Here is a 24,987-nt window from a genome sequence, read left to right on the forward strand (position 1 = left end):
TACACATTAAGTTTACTGAAAGTAAAAACAGTTGAAAGTCAGAGGACGTTTCTTTTTTTGCTGAGTATATATATACATATCCATACATATATACATATACACATATATATATACACACACACATATATACATACATATATACACATACATCCACATATATATATATAAATATATATATATATATACATACACACACACATATATAAACATATATATACATATACATACATATCTACATATATACATACACACACACACACACACACACATATATATATACACTCTTTGGGGTGCGAGCAGTTGTTGCTGGGGGTGGCAGAATCCATCAAGGAAGAAAAATGAAAAACATTATTTGTACAAAATCTTAATTTATTTATCCATTCCTAAATAATTAAAAGGGCAGGCTATTTCATATCAGTGCAATACGCTGTTTGTTAAAACGGATGACTCCCGCTCTTACGTGCAAGTCTGCGTGGATATTATGAACTATCATATCTGTTCAAGTTCTATTTAAATTTTAAATAGAAGGAATTTTTATTTAGTCGACAGAAATATCTTTGGTAGGAATGGAAGTTAAATGTAGGCATCATTGCATAAATTTTACTTCACCATACAAATGTAAAGAGTAAATTCGCCTTACATTCCAACCAAAGATATTTGTGTCGACTAAATCAGGGTGTCAAACTCAATTGCACAGGGGGCCAAAACACACTTTAGGTCAGGGCGAACAGGATAAACATTTATTGAACACACTAAAACTAAACTTTTAAAACTTTAAAACTTTTAAAACTTAACTTTTTTGAACATAAATATGAATTAAAAACAGACAGGAATATTATTCGAATAAATCAACTCAAACCTTAAATAACTTATAATATTTTGCTCTCCATAAAAATATATCCTGTCTAAATTATACAAGTTAGAAATAAAGTAAACGTTAAAAGAACAAACATTCAAATTTCTTTACTCTTATGTAATTTTATATAAAAATAAACTTAAATTTTAAATATCCCAAAAGATTTTGCTCTCCATAAAAATATATCCTGTCAAAATTATACAAATTCAAATATGAACATGCTGCATAACAAAACCTGGAAATATAAATAAAATTTGTTTTTTCAGCAATAACAAATCAAATCATTCAGTTGTCTTTGCTCTTATGTCATTTTATCAGAGCTGGACGCCTGGCATCTTTTTGGCAACAAGTTCGTTTATGTTTGGTGTGAGGTTCTGTGTTGTGGAGATTCTCAGGATGGACTGCAGGTGCTCATCAGTGAGGCGACTCCTGTGTGCTGTTTTGTTAGTCTTCATCACTGAGAAGAGCTTCTCACACAGATATGTGCTACCAAACATGCACAAGGTTCGAGCCGCATGTAGACGGAGCTGGAGCATTTCTGCGGAATGGAGTGAATAAACTGTGCGGGCCCTGCAGTATCGTACTTTGCCTTCAGTGTGCCATTACACTGCAGCTCAATCACCTCCATCTGAATCTGCACAGGTGCAGTTTCCACATCGACGGCAAATGGGTTGCGAAACAACTCAAAATTCTTTTTTTGTTCTTCAAAGCCACCAAAGCGCCGTGCGAACTCCCAGTGCGCTCAGTTTATCAGCAAAGTGCGTATTTGGGAACACCGTTGTGCCGACTTGGTTCAACATTACTTGGCAACAGGGAAAGTGGGGCAAGTTGCACTGGTGCATTTGTGTCTCCCATAAAAGCAGCTTCACTTGAAATCACTTTGTGATTTTGCACGGTAAAAACGTCTGCTGAAGTGTCAGATTCTTCTTTAACTCTTCTGCTTTCTGTATCTTCTGCATTGCATTCAGGTCTTTCAGGTTATCCTGATGTTTTGTCTCATAGTGCCGTCTTAGATTAAATTCTGTAATTACAGCCACATTAGCTCCACAAATGAGACACACGGGTTTACCAGCAATGTCAGTAAACATATACTCAGCCTCCCATCGGTTTTTAAAGGCTCTATTTTCAGAATCAACTTTTCTCTTTGGCATCGTGTGGGCTAGCTTCGCAATAACTTGCAGCATCATAAGCTAGACTTGATTAACGCGTAAGTGTTCACAAGGCAGCTGAAGCGCTGCATTATGGGATCTGTAGTTTATTGTGTTACCAGCGCTTCATATCCCCGGGCCATTAATAACAATAATATATAAAATGATCTCACAGGCCGGATATAATTACACACCGGGCCGGATGTGGCCCGAGGGCCTTGAGTTTGACACATATGGACTAAATAGAACTTGAAAAGATATATTTTTCAATGTGATCGCAATTCAGATCGAGTTTATGCGCACTACATCGAGCCCGCATGCTATTGTGGTTTTGCCTGCGTGCCTCAATAAGTCACCCTCCCCTCGCTCTTACTTTTTTACCGTTCATCTAATGAATACACTGAGTATGGCTTTACCAAAACAATTATTGATGGCGAATCGATTATTCATAAAGCTTCAATTGGTGATCTGTTTTTCTGTGTTAACCTCATATTTTTTCATACTTCTTCTCAAACCAAGGGTGTGCGAGGGTAAAATGAATCGGAAGCGCTGATCAATGTAATCGGTGTACCATGAAATCATGCATTGACAGAAGTTCCCCTTTGCTTGTATTGCAAAGTGTGATTAAATGCGTGATTTTTTAACGCGTTATGGAGCATATGCATCAAGCTTCTCAGCTGTGCTTGTGCTAAGAAAAGGAAACATTTTAAAAATAACGTAACACGATTGTCAATGTAACCTTTTGTAAGTAGTGCCTGGAGGATTCAGTGTGGAGAAACTGTAGAGACAGCGTGTGTATTAACTTGTGGATTTTTCTGTGAGTATTTGGTGGCAGCGTCACAAAGTCGCTTCCGTAACACTGCGTGCGTTAGCTGCGGAGCTCAGCTCAGAGCGAAATGAGGTGAATGGGAGGGAGATGATGACGTGACTCCCCACCGCCTTAACTGTCAATCCCCACAAACACAGTCTCGGAATTTGCATAAGCACAGCCCTTCACGTGCAATTTTAACTTAGTTACAAAGTGATCAAAACTCTCGTTTATATCCTGCGTCCTCTCATTAAACTTGTATCCCGCATTACCGTGGGCATGACAAACGCCAGCGGCAGCCTGTCTATGAACTTAATTTAAACTTTAGGTTTACACCTTGCTTTGTTTCCGAAGTAGCAGCACTCATGAATATGGTTGTATATGTCACTCGCTCGCTTTTATTGTTTCGCTGCCTTCTCAATTATATAATGCATGTTTTCTTCAGCGCTTTTTGGAGCTCTTCCTGGTTTTCTACGCACTGCGTTGACAGTCAGTTCACGTGATTATGTGGGAGCGTGATGATGTCACACGAAACTCCCCCCACTGCTTTGAGCTCAACTCCATTACAATAAATGGAGAAAAATAGCTTCCAGTTATGACCATTACACGTAGAATTTCGAAATGAAACCTGCCCAACTTTTGTAAGTAAGCTGTAAGGAATGAGCCTGCCAAATTTCAGCCTTCTACCTACACGGGAAGTTGGAGAATTAGTGATGAGTGAGTCAGTGAGGGTTTTGCCTTTTATTAGTGTATATATATATATATATATATATATATATATATATATATAGTGTCTAATTAGGGTTACAGAGGACCAGAATCCCATCAGAAATGGGTGCAAATCACAAACCAACAGTGAATATGACATCAGACCATCACAGGGTCCACACATGCTAACTGGCAGTGCCCCTAAACTTTATACCTTTAGGATGTGACAGGAAATCCCCCCAGGACTGGGGTAACCATGACTGGGATTCATAGGTATCATGCCTGAACCCTGAAATCATTTTTGAATCACCTACAATTACAGACTAATCCAAAAAGTACACATCTAGAAAATGAATTAGAGCTAAATGTTTGTCAGCTGGGAAAAGATAAATGTAGAATCACAGAATCAATATTTTAGATTTGCACCAAATTTATTCAGTATATTCAATGATGAAGAAAATTAAATAACTTTAAATAGGTTTTGGTAAACAAGTATGAAGGTAATTACAATTTATACCTACTGTTCTCATGAAGCAGTATCAATTAAGAATATCTTGAAAAAGTGAGAAATAAACTGTATATAAAATATTGCAGTATTATATATTAAAAAATAACTTTAAAGTAAACATTTAGGATATGACCCTCCTCTAACTGTAGAATATAATAATTACAAAAGAAAAATCTAGAAAACCTGATTTAGGCTAAAATTGTAAATATTTTAACGCCATTAGTATTATGAAGAAAACTTGGGTAACCACACATGAGTATTTTGTTCATAAATGTATAACTCTTTAATCATTTAATTTATTTGGACACAATTTCTTAATTTAGAAATGAATTAAAAATAAGTATCATACAGTTAAATGGTGTTAGAGCACTATTATATTATATTTTGAAACATTCAGTTTAGTTATTAATATGAACAATAAACTTCCATACTAGAAAATATGTTAATTTTAATTTTCATATTTTTATGATATATTTTTACAAAAAACAAGGTTCTTTTGCTTTATAAATGAAATGATTTGTTGTTCCCTTTATTGTAATAAGCAAATAAATAAAAAAATAAACAATTTCCTGTTAAATAGGCTTTTGCAAATTTTTGCTAATAAGCTGCTATTAAGGGATATTTAAGCATTTCATTTTTATATTGTTTTGTATTTTTCTGAAACTTTCTTTATCAAAAAGAAAAAAAATGACATAAATAAAATGTATATCCTGAAACAAATTGTTTTGTAAATTAAATTGGAATACTAGCAGAAATGTTTTATTTTGGATTTATGGTGTGCTGGTTGGCAGTTTTCATTTTTGTTATTCTTGCATGCCATTATCATTAGTTTCAGCAAACTGCTAAAGTCAATTTTCTGCAAGACAGTGCATTGCTGTTTTTTATTTTTTTTCCTTTTGCATGTCCTAAACATCCTCGTGTTCAGTGTAACCCAGAACTGACCCTTGTTTTATTTTTTTCAAATAAGGCATCTTAAAGTGCATACATTCAGTACTTTTAAAGAGTTAATTGCTAAAAACCTTGTCTTTTTTAACTAGCAGTGAATGAAGTGAATTACTGACCTCAGATTGCATGATAACTTTGAAAAGCCTCTTTAATAAGCATGACTGAGACTGGGTCTGAGAAAGAGTTATTGTTACTTGATTGTGGTTATGCATCTGTCTTTGTAAAGCCAATCACTGTTTTTATTGTCAAATTGCTAGATTAACCCAAATGATTTTACTGACTCTTATAATTGAAAACGGAATCATTAAATTTGCTTTCTGTTTTATACTATTATAGATTTATAGGGTCATTATTGTAATTGGGAAATGTGATCATGATTTGTAAAGGTCCTGTAATAAAATATCATGATAAAATATATTTGAACAAAACCAGATATTATGTTTTTATAACAATATGTTGTTAGGCAAAAAATGTTTAATAAAATTTCAATCCACTCTAACTTTAAAATTATATAATTACAGAAAACATTGCTAATCTAAAATGTTTTTAGTTATTTAATATAGTTCTAGGTGATACTTTGCCTTCTTCTAATTGGTTTTAAAGACATTTTAAAATCTTAGGTTTCCTTTGCAGCCTTCATGTAATATTCATCAGATTTAAGAAATGAGAGATAAAATGAAATAGAGAAGCAACTTTTTTGGTGGTGAATATATGACATAACTTGTAATCAAAAAGATTTTAGACCTGGTCTACCATCTTTTGTAATGGGAAATATTCAGTCACTCTCTAATAAGATGGGTGAACTGTCTGTGCTGATAGAACATCATAGAGCATTAAAATATAGTAGATTTTGTGCTTTACGGAGAGCTGGCTTAAACCTCATATATCTGACACTTTATTAATGCTGGACAGATTTTGTCTTATTCATGAAGACAGAGATCCAGTGCGGTGTTATAAGACAGGTCATCTACATGAATGAGGATTGGTGAAGAAGGGAGCTTTTTTTAGTTAGAACTACAGTTTGTAATTTAGACATTGAAATTCTAGCTGTCGAAATTTATCCACATCATTTGCCGAAGATAAGATAAATTACATCATCCTTATTAATGTTTATATTCCTCCCTCCACAAATGGGGACCTAGCAATGGAAATGATTCATTCTGTCACCAATACTTTAATGATGATTCACTCTGACCCTGCAGTTAGAATATGTTGTGACTTCAACCATATGACTTTGGATGACAAATTTCTATCAGTTTGTGCCATGTTCCACTCAAGGTAATAACAAGCTAGATTCGCTGTATTCAAATGTTAAAGATGCTTTGTTCTGTAATGTTCTTGCTCCTTCAGGCAAATCTGACCACAACTTGATTATTTTTTATTCCCAGCTATAAGCCAGTTATTAGACAGCTACCTGGTACCACCAAAATAGTGAGAAAGTGTAGCCTCGATGCTGAAATGGCTTTGAATGACTGCTTCCAAATGACAGACAGGGAAATTATATATTAAGGCAGTATTAAGGAACTCTGTCACAGACTTCTATGACTTCTATGTCGACGCAGTTGTATCCACAAAGACTTTGTGTTGCTTTCCAAACAATACACACTAGATTACAAAGGAACTAAAAGGTTAACTGAATGAAAAAAACAGGGCATTCGAAGAGGCTCTGAAGGATGTACAGCATGTTCTAAAGAAAAAGCTGAGTGAAGGAAAGAAAGCTTACAAAGCTAAAATCGAAAACAAACTCACTCAGAATAACATGAAGGATGTCTTAAATGGACTGGGTATAATTACTGGACATAAGCAATCCAGGGCTCAGGTACTAGAAGGGAATATAGACAAAGCTAACACCCTAAACCAATTTTATAATAGATTTTCCCTCCCACTTCCAATGACCAGTCTCCCCACACCATCCCTACTACATTAGCAGCTTCTACCACGTTAACTGGAATGGCTAGTGACATGTCCATCTCAGACCATCAGTGTGCACTGTCCATAACTGAAAACCAAGTAAGGGGACACCTGAGGAAGCTACACACAGGAAAAACAGGACCAGATAGAGTCAGCCCTCGAGTTCTTAAGGCCTGTGCTGACCAACTTTGTGGTGTCCTCTGTCACCTGTTCAATCTGTCCCTAAGATGTCAGAAAGTGCCACTGCTGTGGAAAACATCTTGTATTCTATCTATCTATCTATCTATCTATCTATCTATCTATCTATCTATCTATCTATCTATCTATCTATCTATCTATGTGTTTTTTAATATGATTTGTCATTCTGTACAGCCTCAGCTCTTCCACTTATCTGCTTTACATTTTATTTGTCAAATATACTGTATACAAGTTTGTGTACTGAAGCTTCCTTACATCACCTTAGGTACTACTCCTTTGATTAATGTAAACAACAGTTTATTAAATAACACATCCCACTTGGTTGCATTCAGCAAGACATTACCACAGACGTTATACTGCTTTACAGTTAAATATGACTTCTACATGAATTTAAAATTGAATTAATTGGCCACTTCACTAATCATTTATCTTCAGTACTTTTTATCCAGATGTTAAAAAAACAAATAATAATATTAACTGCCTCCTAAACTCTCCTAAAAATTCTTCTTTTAATCTAAGCATAATTGATTTTACATTTTTCTTTAGTAGACTTTTTGTCATTATTAAAGTTTTGTTTGATTCAGCTTTTTGTGTAGAATTCTACTGCTTAAATTCACTAACTATACAATATGATTTAGCTCTAATGTTACTGTAATTGCACTAATTTAAGATTCAATATTCTTCTCAACTACAAAGCTCTTCATCTTCCTGTATTAATAAATTTTAACATAGGGTTTTGGGAAGCCAGAGTGCTCAGCAGCCTTATTAGATGTAATTCAAAACCAGCTATGCTTGGGACACAAGACTGTCTCATTCAAACACCCACACTCACATTTACTCATGCATAGCCCATCAAACTTTCAGGCATATTTTGGGAATAAAAGATAATGGAAGAAATGAATGAGACTTCACAATAGACATAAAGAAACAAAGAACGTCTACTAATAATGTTTACACATTTTGACTTTTAAAGATCTGGAGGTGAAGTTAAAGATTGAATAGAAATAGCTGAAAAATAGTTTCATCAGGAGAATAGAATACATTAAAGAAGTGGTAAAGAAATTAAATGTGCTGAACAGCGTTATGTAATTCTAGAATTTAGACATTATTTAGACAGTAAAACAGGCAAGAGGCATATTAAATGTTCACATGGAGGTTGAGTTAATTATGTTTGAGCAACCATATAAAAGGACAAATTTGTTTTGCTCAAAGGGGCTTCTGGAGCTTAAAGTAAACTAAAAGAAAAAATGGCTTTAACGCTTCTTGCAAAGAAATGTTTTGTGAAAAGACTACTTAAAATTGGGTGTAAAGTAATGTACTTATTCTCTGTTATTAAGCAAAGTTTGAAAATTTACAGTGTTTAAATGTTCTGATAATAAGATAGTGATCATTTGATAGTAATCCGAATAACCATTCAGTGGCCACTGGAATGTGAATTCACTTTTTGGTAATTATTGGTCAGGTTTTCACCTGTCTATGTGTTGGTTATAATTTACACACATTTTAAAAGGGTAAGATTTATGCATCAAAATGGGCAGATTTAGTGAAAATATGGTTGTAAAAAGTAGTGAAAAGTGCAATCTTTTTAGAAATGTAGCTCAAATCAAAATACAGGTGAATGGTTACAGTTTCACAGCAGTTTTGCTATGTAGAGGTATAAAAGATGTGTCATTTAAGGTAACATTTGTGTTGCAATATTGAATTTTTCAATAAAAATTATCAATGTAATACAAATTTTAATCTGTATGTAAATGATTTGATTTCTTTAATAAATTATACATTTCATCTACTTTGAAGGAATAAAAAGATGCCGTTCAATAATTTTTTTTTAATTTACTCAATATACATTATAAAACTTGATAGTATTTTAAAAAAAGATGTCCTTGATTGTGCGTAATAGTTGCTATATTTTGGTCTAAAGAAGAATTGTAGAATGTTCAACTCTTGTTATTAATATACTTTCAGTACAATATACTATATGCATGCACATGGAAATGACCAGTAAGTTAGTGCACAAATTTAAGTCTCTCAGACATTAAGATTGAACTGTCTTTTCCTATTATTAATTCATTATATTTTTATCCATTTTTTTTTGTTATTCTGAAGAAATGTATATTAAAACCATTAACAATGTAGGTAGTATATTACTTCGTAAAGAGGAAAATATAGAATTAATACCCAAAATATAAACACAAGTATGAGTATGTAGGCAAGCACAGGGGTGTCCCAAGAATCAGTGCTGGGCCCTCTCCTCTTCTGCCTATATACCTTCTCACTGGGCCCAATCATCCAGCACCATGGTTTCACTTACAAATGATATGTTGATGATACACAGCTGTACTTGTTATTCCCTCTAGAGACAAATATGATATCAGCTAAAATGTCCGCATGTCTCACTATTTGCAACTGGAGGAAAGAACACCATCTCCAACTTGACTTGGCAAACACAGAGCCTCTTGTTATCTCAGCTCTCCTATCGCTGTTCAGCTTGGTTCATTAACACAAACACCCATCAAGTCAGTAAGCAACCTTGGGATGGTGATTGAGGACTAGCTGTTCTTCAGGGACCATGTTGCTATGGTCTCACTGCCTTGAAGTTTCACTTTGGTGTTATCTGGACTACCGCAGCTATGTGCTGGCAGGAGTACCAGTTGTATCACCTAGCTGCTGCAAATGATTCAAAATGCAGCAGCACATCTGGAGTTGTATCAGCCGAGACAGGCACATGTGACTCTTCTATTCAGATCATTAATGCTTACCTACAGAGAAGTCAGTGGATTTGTAGCTATATACACCAATCAGTCACAACATTTTAAACCACCTGCCTAATATTTTGTAGGTCTCCTTTTTGCCACCATGCAAGCTCTAACCTGTCAATGTGCGGACTTTACAAAAGTATCCTGTGTGTAGCAGCAGTCCCATAAGTTGTGAGAGTGAAACTTTCGTGGATTGGGTTTCTTTTTCAGCACATCCCACAGATGCTCAATCAGACTGAGACCTGGGAAATTTGAAGACTTAGTCAGTATCCTAAACCCAATTTAATTATTTAGGAATGGATAGATAAATTAGTTGATTTTGTACAAATAATGTTTTTCATTTTTCTTCCTCGATGGATTCTGGCACCCCCAGCAACAGTTGTTCGCATCCCAAAGGGTGTATATATATATATATATATATATATATATATATATATATATATATATGTGTGTGTGTGTGTGTATATATGTATGTGTATATATATGTAGATGTGTATATATATATATATATATATATATATGTGGGGTTTCCGGCCCTGTATACTGTAAAATTCTCCACAGTAAGTAAACAAAACAAAGGTCAAATACATAAACAAAAGTTGCTCATATGCACAACACCGAAGATGGCATCGGCAGCCATTTTATGTAGGAGGAGCCGGAAGTGGAGGAATGCTGGGAAGGAACCGTGAGGGAAGATGGGATTGATGACATCAGGAACAATGGAGGAGGAAGGGCGGAAGTAACGTGCTGTGGGAAAACGAGGCTTATGGTGGTGAAGCGTCTTTTTTCTGCAAGAAATCAAAGGAGGAAGTTTAGAACCCCGCCACTCCCTGCCGGCGAATGTCTTCCGAAGCATGTTAAGATCCGTCCGTGGCCTCCTACTCACGCGTGCGTGACGCGACCACACCCTCCCCCCCCCTCAGCCCAAGACCGTCAGGTCAGGCGGACCTAACCGAGAGGTCGTGGATACAAGAGAGGGCATCGGCATTGGCCTGAAGGTTGCCACGACGATAAGTGACAGTGAACTTATACGGTTGCAAGTCCAGAAACCACGTGGTGACCCGCGGATTCGACTCCTTGTGTAGGGACTTCCACTGAAGCGCAGCGTGATCAGTCACCAGAGTGAATTCGCGACCCAACAGGTAGTAACGGAGATGAGTTACTGCCCACTTAATGGCCAAGGCTTTCCTCTCCACTGCCGCATACCTGGTCTCTCGGTCCAGCAGTTTCTGGCTTAAGTACGGGTTGTTTGACACCATCGACGCTTTCGCTCAACACGGCACCCAGGCCTGTGTCTGAAGCGTCGATCTGGAGAATAAAAGGGAGCCCAAAATCAGGTGTCCTTAATACAGGTGCCGACGTTAGGGCCTTTTTTAGGTCGCCCATACAACAACTCAAAAGGGGAGAAGCCTGTAGAGGCCTGGGGCACTTCCCGGTAGGCAAAAAGCACGAGCAGTAGGAGCTGGTCCCAGTTCCTGCCATCGACGTTGACTACCTTGCGGAGCATCTGTTTAAGCGTCTGATTAAAACGCTTCTACCGGCCCGTCTGTTTGCGGGTGATAGACAGACGTCTTCAGGTGCTTCAATCGGAGTAATTTGGCGACCACCCTGAACGTATCCGAGGTGAAGGGTGTACCCTGGTCCGTGAGGACTTCTTTGGGTATACCCACTCTAGAAAATAAGTTGACTAATTCCCATGCAATTTTTTTTTGTGTTAGCGGAGCGCAGGGGAACCTCCTCTGGGTATCGGGTAGCGTAGTCCACCATGACCAATATGTACTTATGGCCACGGTTTGAGGGTTCCAAGGGTCCTACTAAGTCCACCCCTATTCTGTCAAAGGGAATATCTCCTAGGAATCTGGCGAATCTGACATTCCGGACAGGATTGGCAGAAACGCCAGACCTCCTCGTTGATCCCGGGCAGTAAAAGCATAGTTTTATCCTTTCTAAAGTTTTTTCGGCCCCGAGGTGGGCGCCTAGGAGGTGAGCGTGAGCTAGTTCACATACCTCCCGCCGGAAGGTACGTGGAACTAGCAGCAGCTTCCGCACCTCGCCCTCGTGGGTCACCACCCGATACAACAGATCATTTTCAAGTACAAAAAAGGGCTTGCGTGGTATGGATCCATCAGCTTGTGAGCTGCCTGGAAGAACGACCGCATTCCGGGCAAACCGCAGGGAATCGTCATTCCACTGCTCCCTCTTAAATGAGGCAGGCGTGGACCGAAATTGATGGTCCAAGTTGCTCGGGGGTCTTGTGAGCTGGTCAGCGGAAGTGTTCCCTGGCTCGTCCCTTCTCTGGCGGATACTTCCGGGTCAGGGTCCGTCGCCGGGGAAGCCTCGCCCCCTCATAGCCAGACCCAGTGAGGCTCCGGGAGCGGTGTGCGTCTTACCGCATTTTTTATGTGACCAGTCTTGTCCCAAAATCACTGGATAGGGGGGTTCGGGCAACACCGCGACCATCAACTTAGACAATTCCCCCTTCCAGGTGATGTAGCACTGTGTGGAACGATACGACGGTCTCCCCATGCACGCAAGTGACTTGCAAATGTTGCTTAAGCCACTGTCGTGGTAATACATAACGTCGAGCGACAATGGTTATGTTGCTGCCGGAGTCAAACAGAGCCACCACCAAATGCCCATTCAATAACGAGTGTTCGGACTCGCCAAGGGATGCGAAGGAGTACAGCACCTCTCTGCGGTGGCCCAGGTGCAGTCCATTGGCTCCGTGGCTGTGTTCAGGGGACAGGTCGGCAGTAGGTGGCCGGTCTCACCGCACTTGTAACAGCGCAGGGAGGCCGGCTTTTCTTTGGGTCTGCGGCGCTTCCGCAGCGTGCCGAGAGGGCTCGGGGTGGCCGCCCGTCCCTGTCAGTTCCCACGAGCTTGCCTTTCTGACCCCCCCGGCTCGGAAAACCGCAAGCTGACGTTCCAGGACTTCCAGGAGTCCTGGCATGTCCTTATAAGGGTGGCGCCGGACCTGCTGGGCGAGGGAGCTAGGCATGGCATTAACCAGGCCCTCACAGGCCACCTGCTCCATGACCTTCCGGGCTTGGGGACCCTCGGGCCATAGCCAACGCCCCATTTTTCCCCAGAAGTCGAAGGCCTGTGCTCGGGCCGGCTTCTCTGAGTCGAATTGCCAGCTCTGTCATTCACTCGCCTGCTGGCCTGGCGTGATGCCGTAGCGCGCCAGGATCTCCTGTTTTAGGAGGTCGTAACTCGCAGCCTCCTCCTTGGGGAAATCGTAGTAAGCCCGCTGTGCGGGTCCCTTCAGGTAGGGCGCTAGAATGGACGCCCACTCGGACTGCTGCCACTCGTTCCAGGTGGCCGTCCTTTCAAATATGCCCAAGTATGACTCAATGTCGTTCGCTTCCGTCATCGGCACTAGAGGCGGAGGCGTTGGTCGAGGTGGGTCGTGCCTTACCCTCTGGGCTTCTGTCAACCTGGCCTTCGTTGCCTCCAACTGCCGGGTGGTAGCGGCTTGTGCTTGCTGCAGGGACAGGATCTGGGCATTCATCCCCTGCAGCACTGTGTTGAGGTCCTGTCCTTCAGTCATATTTCTCGAAGCAGTATCCTGCCGACTACGCCACTGTAAAAGATGCAAAAGGAGACAGCATAAAGGTTTGGGGTTTCCGGCCCCGTATTTTGTAAAATTCTCCACAGTAAGTAAACAAAACAATGGTCAAATACATAGACAAAAGTTGCTCATATGCACGACGCCGAAGATGGCCATTTTATGTAGGAGGAGCCGGAAGTGGAGGAATGCTGGGAAGGAACCGTGAGGGAAGATGGGATTGATGACGTCAGGAACAATGGAGGAGGAAGGGCGGAAGTAACGTGCTGCGGAAAACGAGGCTTATGGTGGCGGAGCCGCCTTTTTCTGCAAGAAAGCAAAGGAGAAAGGTTAGTACCCGCCACTCCCTGCCGGCGAACGTCTTCCGAAGCGTGTTAAGATCCGTCCGCGGTCTCCTACTTGTGCGTGCGTGACAATATATATATATATGTATATATGTGGATGTATGTGTATATATATATATATATGTATGTGTATATATATATATATATATATATATATATATATATATATGTGTGTGTGTGTGTGTGTATATGTATATATGTAGATATGTGTATATGTATATACTAGCAAAATACCCGCGCTTCGCATGCGGAGAAGTAGTGTGTTAAAGAAGCAATGAAAAGAAAAGGAAACATTTTGAAAATAACGTAACCTGATTGTCAATGTAATTGTTTTGTCACTGTTGTGAGTGATGAGTGTTGTTGTCATATATATATATATATTTACACACACACACATAAACATATATATATATATACATATCTATACATATACACATATATACATACATATATATCTACATATATACACACACATATACATACATATCTACATATATACACACACAGCTATTTCGTATCAGTGCAATACGCTGTTTGTTAAAACGGTTGACTCCGCTCTTACGTGCAATAACAAATCAAATCATTCAGTTGTCTTTGCTCATATGTCATTTTAGAGCTGGACGCCTGGCATCTTTTTGGCCACAGGTTCGTTTCTGTTTGCTGTGAGGTTCTGTGTTGTGGAGATTCTCAGGATGGATTGCAGGTGCTCATCAGTGAGGCGAATCCTGTGTGCTGTTTTGTTAGTCTTTATCACTGAGAAGAGCTTCTCACACAGATATGTGCTACCAAACATGCACAAGGTTCGAGCCGCATGTAGACGGACTTTTTTTGTTCATCAAAGTCACCAAAGCGCCGTGCAAACAGTGCGCAGTGCGCTCAGTTTATCAGCAAAGTGCGATTTGGGAACACCGTAGTGACGACTTGGTTTAATAGTACTTGGCAACAGGGAAAGTGGGGCAAGGTGAACTGGTGCATTTGTGTCTCCCATAAAAGCAGCTTCACTTGAAATCACTTTGTGATTGTGCACGGGTTAAAACGTCCGCTGAAGTGTCAGATTCTTATTTAATTATGCTGTTTTCTGTATCTTCTGAATTGCATTCAGGTTACCCTGATGCAAGGCAGCTGAAGCGCTGCATTATGGGATCTGTAGTTTATTGTGTTACCAGCGCTTCATATACCCGGCTTTAATAACAATAATACAGTATATAAAATGATCTCGGGCGGATATAATTACACGCCGGGCGGATGTGGCCCGCCCCTTGAGTTTGACACATATGGACTAAATAGAACTTGAAAAGATATATTTTTCAAATGTGATCGCAATTCAGATAGAGATGACGCGACTACAGCCTGCATGCCTCAATGAGTCATCCTCCCTCGCTCTTACTTTTTACCGCTCATCTAATGAATACACTGAGTATGGCTTTACAAAAACAATCATTGATGGCAAATAAAGTATCCATTATTCGAGTATGTAGAGCGGGATATATATATACATATATATATACCCGCGTATCGCAGCGGAGAAGTAGTGTGTTAAAAAAGGTAGAAAAGAAAAGGGAACATTTTAAAAATAACGTAACATGACTGTCAATATACAGTATTTGTTTTGTGAGTGTTACTGAGTGTTGCTGTCATCAAGGATTTGATTATCATTATTTCTTTCAATCAGGTTCGTATTTGTAGGATGTGTTGTGTTCAAGTTACATTCCGTGTTTGTCAATCGCTGTAAAGATGACAGGTTTCATTCATCGATTCGTTTCTTACTGCATCAATAAACAGCTCGTCTTCTTCTTTATCTGAGACCTGACACACTGCATGCACGGGTTTTTTTTACACTGTCTTCCTTTAGCGGGACATTGACTTTTTCCACCGTGTGCTTTGTTTCCGCAGTAGCTGGATTTATGAATATGCTTATCAGACGCTTCATATTTTTTGCTGCCTTTTCAATTGTGTAATTCGGTTTTGTTCAGCTTTTGGAACTGTTGCCTTTATCTGTGCACTGCGTCAGTTCACGTGAGCCGCTCGGTGTACATGCATCGAAGGTTCCCAGCTGTGCTGGTGCCATCTCGTGCTATGTCCGTGGCTGTATTTAATGTTACCTTAGTCCTGGCACTTAAAACTTTCTCTCGCAGTTTCGCTGAGTTTGTGTCAAACACCACTCTGACCATCTCATCTTCCTCTCCATAAGCACAGTCCTTCACCCGTGAATATTTACACGTGGCAGTTTGCTATTGGATTGCCGCTGACGGACGGCCTTATATGGGCAGGCACTAAATTACAAACGCCAGCGCAGCCTGTCTATGAACTTTATTTAAAGTGTAGGTTTACATCGTGCTTTGTTTCCGAAGTAGCAGAACTCATGAATATGGTTGTATATGTCACTCGCTCGCTTCTTATTGTTTCGCTGCCTTCTCAATTATATAATGCATGTTTTCTTAAGCGCTTTTTTGAGCTCTTCCTGGTTTTCTATGTACTGCGTGATTACGTGGGAGGCGTGATGATGTCACACGAAACCCCGCCCCCACGGCATTGAAGCTCATCTCCATTACAGTAAATGGAGAAAAACTGCTTCCAGTTATGACCATTACGCGTAGAATTTATATATAATATAAAACCTGCCCAACTTTTGTAAGGAAGCTGTAAGGAATGAACCTGCCAAATTTCAGCCTTCCACCCACACGGGAAGTTGGAGAATTAGTGATGAGTCAGTGAGTGAGTCAGTGAGTCAGTGAGTGAGTGAGTGAGTGAGGGCTTTGCCTTTTATTAGTATAGATATGTTTATATATGTGTGTGTGTATATATATATGTATGTGTATGTATATGTATGTGCGTATATGTATGTGTGTATATATGTAGATATGTATATACTGTATATATGTTAATATATGTATATATATGTGGATATATGTGAATGTGTATATATATATATGTATGTGTGTGTATGTATGTAGATATGTATGTATATGTATATATATGTTTATGTGTGTGTGTGTGTGTGTATATATATATATATATATATACATATACAGTATATATATATATATGACAGCAACACTCATAACAGTGACAAAACAATTACATTGACAAACAATCATGTTACGTTATTTTCTAAATGTTTCCTTTTCTTTTTCATTACTTCTTTAACACACTACTTCTCCGCTCCGCTGTATATATATACCGTATATGTATGTAATGCTCACTCACCAACAAAAGCACTATTTACCATTTAGTTAAAAAAGTCGAAACTTTTCAGGTTGTTACATTTAGGGCCGGGGGTATTCCCTAAGAAAAGAAATTTTGATACATCAATATTTAAAGGTAACATCTCCCTTCCATCCCTCCAGTAAATAGGCCAATGTAATTGCCAATTTAATTTAGGTAGCTAAATTATGTTTGTCATACAGGTGCCGGTCATAAAATTAGAATATCATGACAAAGTTGATTTATTTCAGTAATTCCATTCAAAAAGTGAAACTTGTATATTAGATTCATTCATTACACACAGACTGATGTATTTCAAATGTTTATTTCTTTTAATTTTGATGATTATAACTGACAACTAATGAAAGTCCCAAATTCAGTATCTCGGAAAATTAGAATATTGTGAAAAGGTTCAATATTGAAGAAACCTGGTTGCCACAATCTAATCAGCTAATTAGCTCAAAACACCTGCAAAAGCCTTTAAATGGTCTCTCAGTCTAGTTCTGTAGGTTACACAATCATGGGGAAGACTGCTGACTTGACAGTTGTCCAAAAGACGACCATTGACACATTGCACAAGGAGGGCAAGACACAAAAGGTCATTGCTAAAGAGGCTGGCTGTTCACAGAGCTCTGTATCCAAGCACATTAATAGAGAGACGAAGGGAAGGACATGATGTGGTAGAAAAAAGTGTACAAGCAATAGGGATAACTGCACCCTGGAGAGGATTGTGAAATAAAACGGATTCAATACTGTGGGGAAGATTTACAAAAAGTGGACTGCAGCTGGAGTCAGTGCTTCAAGAACCACCACGCACAGACGTATATAAGACATGGGTTTCAGCTGTCGCATTCCTTGTGTCAAGCCACTCTTGAACAAGAGACAGTGTCAGAAGTGTCTCGACTGGACTGCTGCTGAGTGGTCCAAAATTATGTTCTCTGATGAAAGTAAATTTTGCATTTCCTTTGGAAATCAAGGTTCTAGTGTCTGGAGGAAGAGAGGAGAGGCACAGATTTCACGTTGCTTGAGGTCCAGTGTAAAGTTTCCACAGTCAGTGATGGTTTGGGGTGCCATGTCATCTGCTGGTGTTGGTCCATTGTGTTTTCTGAGGTCCAAGGTCAACGCAGCCGTCTACCAGGAAGTTTTAGAGCACTTCATGCTTCCTGCTGCTGACGAACTTTATGGAGATGCAGATTTCATTTTCCAGCAGGACCTGGCACCTGCACAAAGTGCCAAAACTACCAGTACCTAGTTTAAGGACCATGGTATCCCTGTTCTTGATTGGCCAGCAATCTCGCTTGACCTTAGCCCTATAGAAAATCTATGGGGTATTGTGAAGAGGAAGATGCAATACGCCAGACCCAACAATTCAGAAGAGCTGAAGGCCACTATCAGAGCAACATGGGCTCTCATAACACCTGAGCAGTGCCACCGACTGATCGACTCCATGGTAATCCAGGCCAAAGGAGCCCCAACTAAATATTGAGTGCTGTACTTGCTCATACTTTTCATGTTCATACCTTTCAGTTTGCCAACATTTCTAAAAATCCTTTTTTTGCATTGGTCTTAATTGATATTCTAATTTTCTGAGATACTGAATTTGGGACTTTCATTAATTGTCAGTTATTATCATCAAAATTAAAAGAAATAAACATTTGAAATACATCAGTCTGTGTGTAATGAATTAATCTAATATACAAGTTTTACTTTTTGAATGGAATTACTGAAATAAATCAACTTTGTCATGATATTCTAATTTTATGACCGGCACCTTTACTATGTTTGTCAGTATGTGTTCGTAATAAAGCTGTATTGAATAGGGTATTAGGCATTGCATCCTTTTTTTTAACCTTTGCAGTAATTGCACAGAGAAATGGAGCTGGTGGCAAGTGGAGAAAAGCATCTACCCTGCATATGACAAAAAGATGAGGTGGTGAATTGCATGGAAAATAAGATGTGAAGTGGATGAAGAAAAGTTAGACGAAACTCAAGGAGGACATGGTTAACCAGTTAACAACACACAAGTCTTTTATTCGGATGTGGGAAATGTTTCCCAAGTTTCTCACCTGCATTAGAAGGCATGCATAGCATCCTAGCATTCACTTTAGGAAATAGCAGCAGCTGTAATTTTATCAATAGAAACAGTGAAATATGCAAAAATAAATATAACACAAAATATAAAATCATTTCTCAAATGCTAACAGGCTAAAGTTCTCATCAGCTGCACTTCCAGATTTGCAGACTGCAAGCATGAAATGTTTAACATTAACCTATTTTTGTACATTTTTTTAATGTGGCATAGTCATGTGTCCTTCTTTCAGTATGTCACTGTATATTCTTTTCAGAAAAAATCTCCCACAATTAAGTGGAATCTTGTTCTCTCTTTCATCTCCTGTAACACAAAAAATGGAATGTGATTTGTGCCTTACTAGCACTTCTACTGGTGTGGGCAATTTTACACCAGTAAAAAGCAGGAATGTTAAGTTAAAAAGGCTGCTGTGAGACATGATCAGTGGTAAAAGGGAATGCCACTTTAAGATAGTGTTTGTTCTGTAGCTGAACATCATATTACACTTTACTGAACTATGTGCTAACTTTGATTACTCTTACAACCTCTGTCATGGCAGACTGTTTGTTGGGGGACCTTTTGGTGTACTAACGAAAAGTGATTTTGCTTCCAGGCCTTACACCTCAAAAGTTTTTAGTACATAGAGTCATCAAAGTGATGGCCACATGGTCTGCAAACAAACTATTTCACTCGAACGAGAAGAAGAACCAGAAGAAATAAAAGAATGGAGTCAACAAAAATGAAGTGCAAAGATAAGATAGCCTGTGATTGGTGTGGAAGGAGAAGCTTCTTGTAAGAAACACAAGAACCATGGTCAAAATATTTACAGCTATCCGATCCAATGAGCATAAGGACACTTCCAGCCCTAAATCCCCTAGTGCAAACCACCAGTGTCCATCCATCACTTGGAATCTCAATCAGGCTATCTCAGGTCTTCACCGCAAGATGTGCACACAACCAATATTGTGTATGTAAAAAAAATCATGACTGTCTGATTTTTTGCAAACTCAGGAATATTAAAATGCTTTTACTGTCAGAAGAAAATTTTTCAATGGCCATTGTCTGCCAGTGACAGATAATGACTAATAAATGTTTGGCTATGTACATTGCTTAGCAAGTGGGAAGTAATAAATAACAAGAATGAACTGACAAATGAGAAGTTTTGAGTTGATGAATGACAAGCGAGAGAATATCAATGAGAAGTAACAAAATATAGCTTATGCTAATGCTACCTGACACTATAATAAAACAGCAAATCATATTTCTGGGGTCAGTAAACATTACATGGATTAATTAAAAAAAACAAAAGACAAAGAGGGAAATATGTACTCCTATTTGGGTATTGGCTGCAAAAAATAGAATAACAATTCTACTTTATTGGTAAATGTTATAGTGATAAACTTACATACACAACTTACAAAGATATTTTTATTTATCTTTTATTTTTTTAATTACACTTAAAGTCGTGTTAAAGGTGTGAAGTACTTTTGTTCAATTCTTTAGCTTTAAATATGACCACATAATTAACAATCTTCTAGTCCTCATCAAGTGCTAAAAAATAGATAAATCTCACCATACATGACAAATGTCATATAGCACGTTTTATTATGACTTTTTTTAACAAAAGGTAAACCAAAATGCATAATTCATTAGTTTGTTGAAATAACATGAAGGAATTACTTAATGTATCAGTCTCTCACATTATATGAAAGGAATTTTGGCCCAATCATTGTTTTAAGACTGAGTCATTGATATTTGAAGGCATTTCTTTATGTTCAGTTGTTTGTTCTCAATCATGTTTTTATTGCTGTTAAATAATCAGATATATTTTGTAAATGTCAAGGTTTTTTTCACATTTGGACTAAGTCCTGTAAAATATATGCATGTTTAAAATGGGTTTCAAGGGGTAAAAATCCAAATGTAAAAGCACAATTCATGTGATACAAGTTGATTTAAAATTGTACAAATCACATCTACCTTATCATATTATGGACGTGAGTCTATCTTGAGAAGAAAAAGTGAATGCTACTAATTACTTTTATTCACAGTTGTTCTTTTATTACCATATCCTCAATAGAAGTGACTCAGCTTGTGTTATAAAATTCAATAATTGGTTTAAGGCACCTCAGCCTTTTTTATCACGGTTTAACTCTATCACATAATCTGCCTTTTTTTTTATCTCCCCAGTAATTTTTATTGCATGTTCACACAATCTATCACATAAAGAGTATAATACTGATTGTTGATTGGTATTGTGAACTTAGTATCAAAATGCATTTAGCTTTGGCTTTTTCAAGAATTTAAGATTTTGACAAAAAAAATACAATATAATGTAATCAGTTCAGTTCAAATTTATTGTCGTGGACAAAATACAATGGAGCTCTTGCAGTATGTACACAGTTGATCAACATGCACCATTCTACCACACTTCATGTTTCTCACTTCATACGCTATGCAAAATATAACAAACCAGAATGTAATAGCCCTTGCCACAATCATACTACCCCACAGATTCTACAGGTCATGATTTCAGTTAGAAAATACCACATATAAAATCAGTCACCAGTACTTGCCTCACAATGTTTTTCACACACTTAGAGTAACTAGCCACAGCCTTTACCAATTATCATGTGGAGAAAAGAGAAGATGCCCCAGTATGTATGGTGCAAGCCAGGAGTGGAGAGCACAAAGCTGGAAGGTGGCACACTTACATAGGACTCATGTTTACAATCACGTATTTTCACAGTTGTTTGATGGCAAATGCCTACTCTTACCTCAAAGAAAACCATGAATACGTGATCAATTTTCTAACTTCCAATTTCATTTTGTTGCTGCAAACATGCCTCAGAAAAACATAAAGTATATTTTCTTAAATCAAAAACTTTGCTGCTTCAAAATCTGGTAAGCTTTAAGGCTTTTGTTTTCACATTTAAATTAGTGGCTCTTCAGCTCCAGGTTAGATGTTTTTAATATTTATAAAAAGTGTTTCACTTTAGAATACAATTTCATGTAGCAGAATATTAAATTACTGTACCATGACTGTGAAGAAATAGCTTTGATTTGAAAAATATATGAAAAATATTGAACTTATCCTTTAACTTCCTTGCAGCATCACAGTGGTATTGAAGTCTTGACATTGACTTGGTTGTTCCAAAATATATTTCTTTGCTTTTCAGACACTCAGTTGTATATTTGTTGATCTGATTAAGGTTATTTTCCTTTTCCATGGTAGAATTTCAGCAAAGGATTCACTGTTAAACATATGGCTTCACATTTTATTCTATAATATGTTGCTATAAAGAAAGGTCATCGCAGGCTGTTCTATGGCTCCAGTCAACCCCAAATTATCCCCCCTCCATCCCCATCTTTGATGGTTGGCATTAGCTTCTTTAATGATACACTATGCATAACAACCGTACAAATCCAGTTTGGTTTGTTATGTACTGTCAGACAAAATTGTTTCATGTATCTTGTGGTTTGTTCAGATGCTACTTGGAAAACTAAAGCTGTAATGCCATGTCCTTCTTGGAGACCTATTAAGATTATACTTGTTCAGGCATTATCTGACAGTAAAGTCCTTAACTGTAATGTTTACCATGCTGGCAGAGTCTTGTAGATCCCTCAGTATAACTTTGGAGCCCTTAGAGATTACTTAGAGCATCATGCGGTCTGATCTTTGGGCACATTTTCTGGGACTGTCACTCCTGGCCAATCGAGAAATGTGTTGAACACAGAATAAAAAATATGGAAAGTAAGATTTGCTAGGTGTTATTTCACACATGAGATTAATGGCTTAATATATGAAAGAATTAATCTGAAACATGGTATATTTATTTTTTGCAGAAGTGTAGCTTTTACTGGTTCCATAATTGAATAATTTTTTTATGTTAATTTTTTGTCATAATAGGGTGATTAACAATTATCGGTATTAAATTGTAACAGTTTATAGCACTTTTCTTATATCTAAATAGACATGAGGTTTTAAAATGGCCTTACCATGGCCCTTAACAGGATAAGCAAAGTGAAGAGGTTTCACTCTGAATTTTCTCAGAGTAGAAAGACAGCTCCTGTAATTTACTGCATTTTTAAATATTGTTCATAATTTTAATAAGTAAAGATGTAAAACAACCTAACTATGAAAATCAGCTGTAATCATCTTAAAATATTGAACTTTCAGGGGTAAAGAGTTGCTCATGAAGTAACTTCTGTAGGTGAAGAAGACTTAATAAAAAGTATTGCCTTGCTTCATTTACAGTATTCTTCTTCACAATGCTGAGGATTGCATATTTACAATAAATGTTCTGTTCTTGTAATTTGAACAAGTAAATGTTCACATAAAATCATAATGATTTGACAAGTTAGGTTGTTTAAAACTAAATATCTATAATTTAATCTAATACATTTTTTTCTTTCTTTCTAAATGTAGCCCAGGAATTTATAGATCATGGAATTCTCCCATCACAGAAAATAGAAGAAAGAAAAAAAGAATTAACATACCAGTGGCTTCATACTCAAGTTGGTGATTATGAAATAAGCAGTTCAAGGATTATGAAAGGGTGAGCTCATATAGTTATGTTATGTTGTATGTATTTAATTTTTGTGTATTAAGTGAAAGGTGTCTAAGGAACTCTTTTTCATTGCTTTTGACATATTTTTATGGTAATTATAATGTATTATTTTAAAAGCAGAGTCTTTTGTTAAAAGTTTAGTTTATCATTTAATAAACATTATGCTCAGTCGTAAATTATAGCAAGATAAGAAGTCATCAGAAAACCTTAAAGTAACTTCATTAACTTCAAAAGCTTAACTTAATTATCCCTTACAGTGATCACTCAAAAACATTTTCTCAAAATAAAATTTATAATATTATCAAATAATTTGGCCTTAACCATACAAATGAATTGTAAAGTAATATTCCACCATTGAGAGTTTTCAAAGCCATATGTCTTGGGGGGCTTTTAACATAATTTCAGATGTATTTAAACTTCAACCATTCCACAAAAAAATGGATTATCTATGCTACGCAAAGCAGGCTGTCCAGCAAATTGTAGCTCCAAAAAAAATTCAGCCCAAATGCAGGATGTTCAAAGTAGACTACAAGAATTCAGGTTAACATGAAAGCTCCCTAAGGTCATGGTGGACTCAATGTTAAGAGTTGTACGTTAACTGGCTGAAAGAGATTGCACAACCTGATCATAATGGAAAGTCGAGAAAGAAAGAAAATCATCTTCTGTTTAGAGAACGGCTCAGAAGAAGTCACTTCTATACTGATATGTGAATGTAGATTTCTTTTTACCCAAATATCAGATGTCATATTTAGCACAACCCACACATGGTAGTGGGACATAATGTTTTGTAGCTGCTTTGCTGTTTAAGGCTTATACCATGGTATAAACTATGGAGGTGGTCCTGGGCCAGCCACACGCAATTAACCCTTTTGACAATGTGGAAGCCAAAAATCAAAATTCTGGGGGTTCCCAGAAAATACATTATAAGAGCATGTCATTGTGTTCTAAATTGCTTTTGTGGAAACACTGCTTTACACTTGAAATTACATGGTTCTGCCTTCTATGCTCTTAACTAAGTAGTGTTAAAGCACTGGTCTATAGAATGGTGTTCAGTTGGTTCACACTATTAACTTAATCTGATCAATGAAATAGTCATTTTTACATTAGCACACAGTATCTAAATGTATATTTCTGTTTTGCATGATGCTAATCAGAAGGACAAGGTGGCATAATTGTTGTTTGCAGCTTGTATGTTTGTGTATGATGCTAGACATCCACTTAAGATATGCTAAATGATAGACTTCACTATACCTAGAGTGAAATTTCTGAGTTCGACACTAACAGGACTTGGTGGAGGCTGAGATTGAGACTCGGGGATGTGAGAGGGAGCATTGCTGATCCCTGCTATAGGAATTTGCTTGCATAATATAGGTTTTTCAAGAACCTTCTATTTATAT

The 24,987-nt window shown here is 37.7% G+C and overlaps 1 protein-coding gene across 1 annotated transcript in view; it reads left to right on the top strand.

The window, feature by feature from the left end:
- lrriq1 (leucine-rich repeats and IQ motif containing 1) overlaps nt 1-24,987 on the top strand; it is a 140,400-nt gene that overhangs the window by 104,439 nt on the left and 10,974 nt on the right. The window contains exon 24 of the mRNA XM_039761770.1: nt 23,449-23,578. Coding sequence (XP_039617704.1) covers nt 23,449-23,578 — 130 coding nt within the window. The remainder of the gene's footprint in view (nt 1-23,448; nt 23,579-24,987) is intronic.

Source organism: Polypterus senegalus, chromosome 8 (assembly GCF_016835505.1).
Source record: "Polypterus senegalus isolate Bchr_013 chromosome 8, ASM1683550v1, whole genome shotgun sequence".
In the NCBI taxonomy this organism is placed as follows: domain Eukaryota; kingdom Metazoa; phylum Chordata; class Cladistia; order Polypteriformes; family Polypteridae; genus Polypterus; species Polypterus senegalus.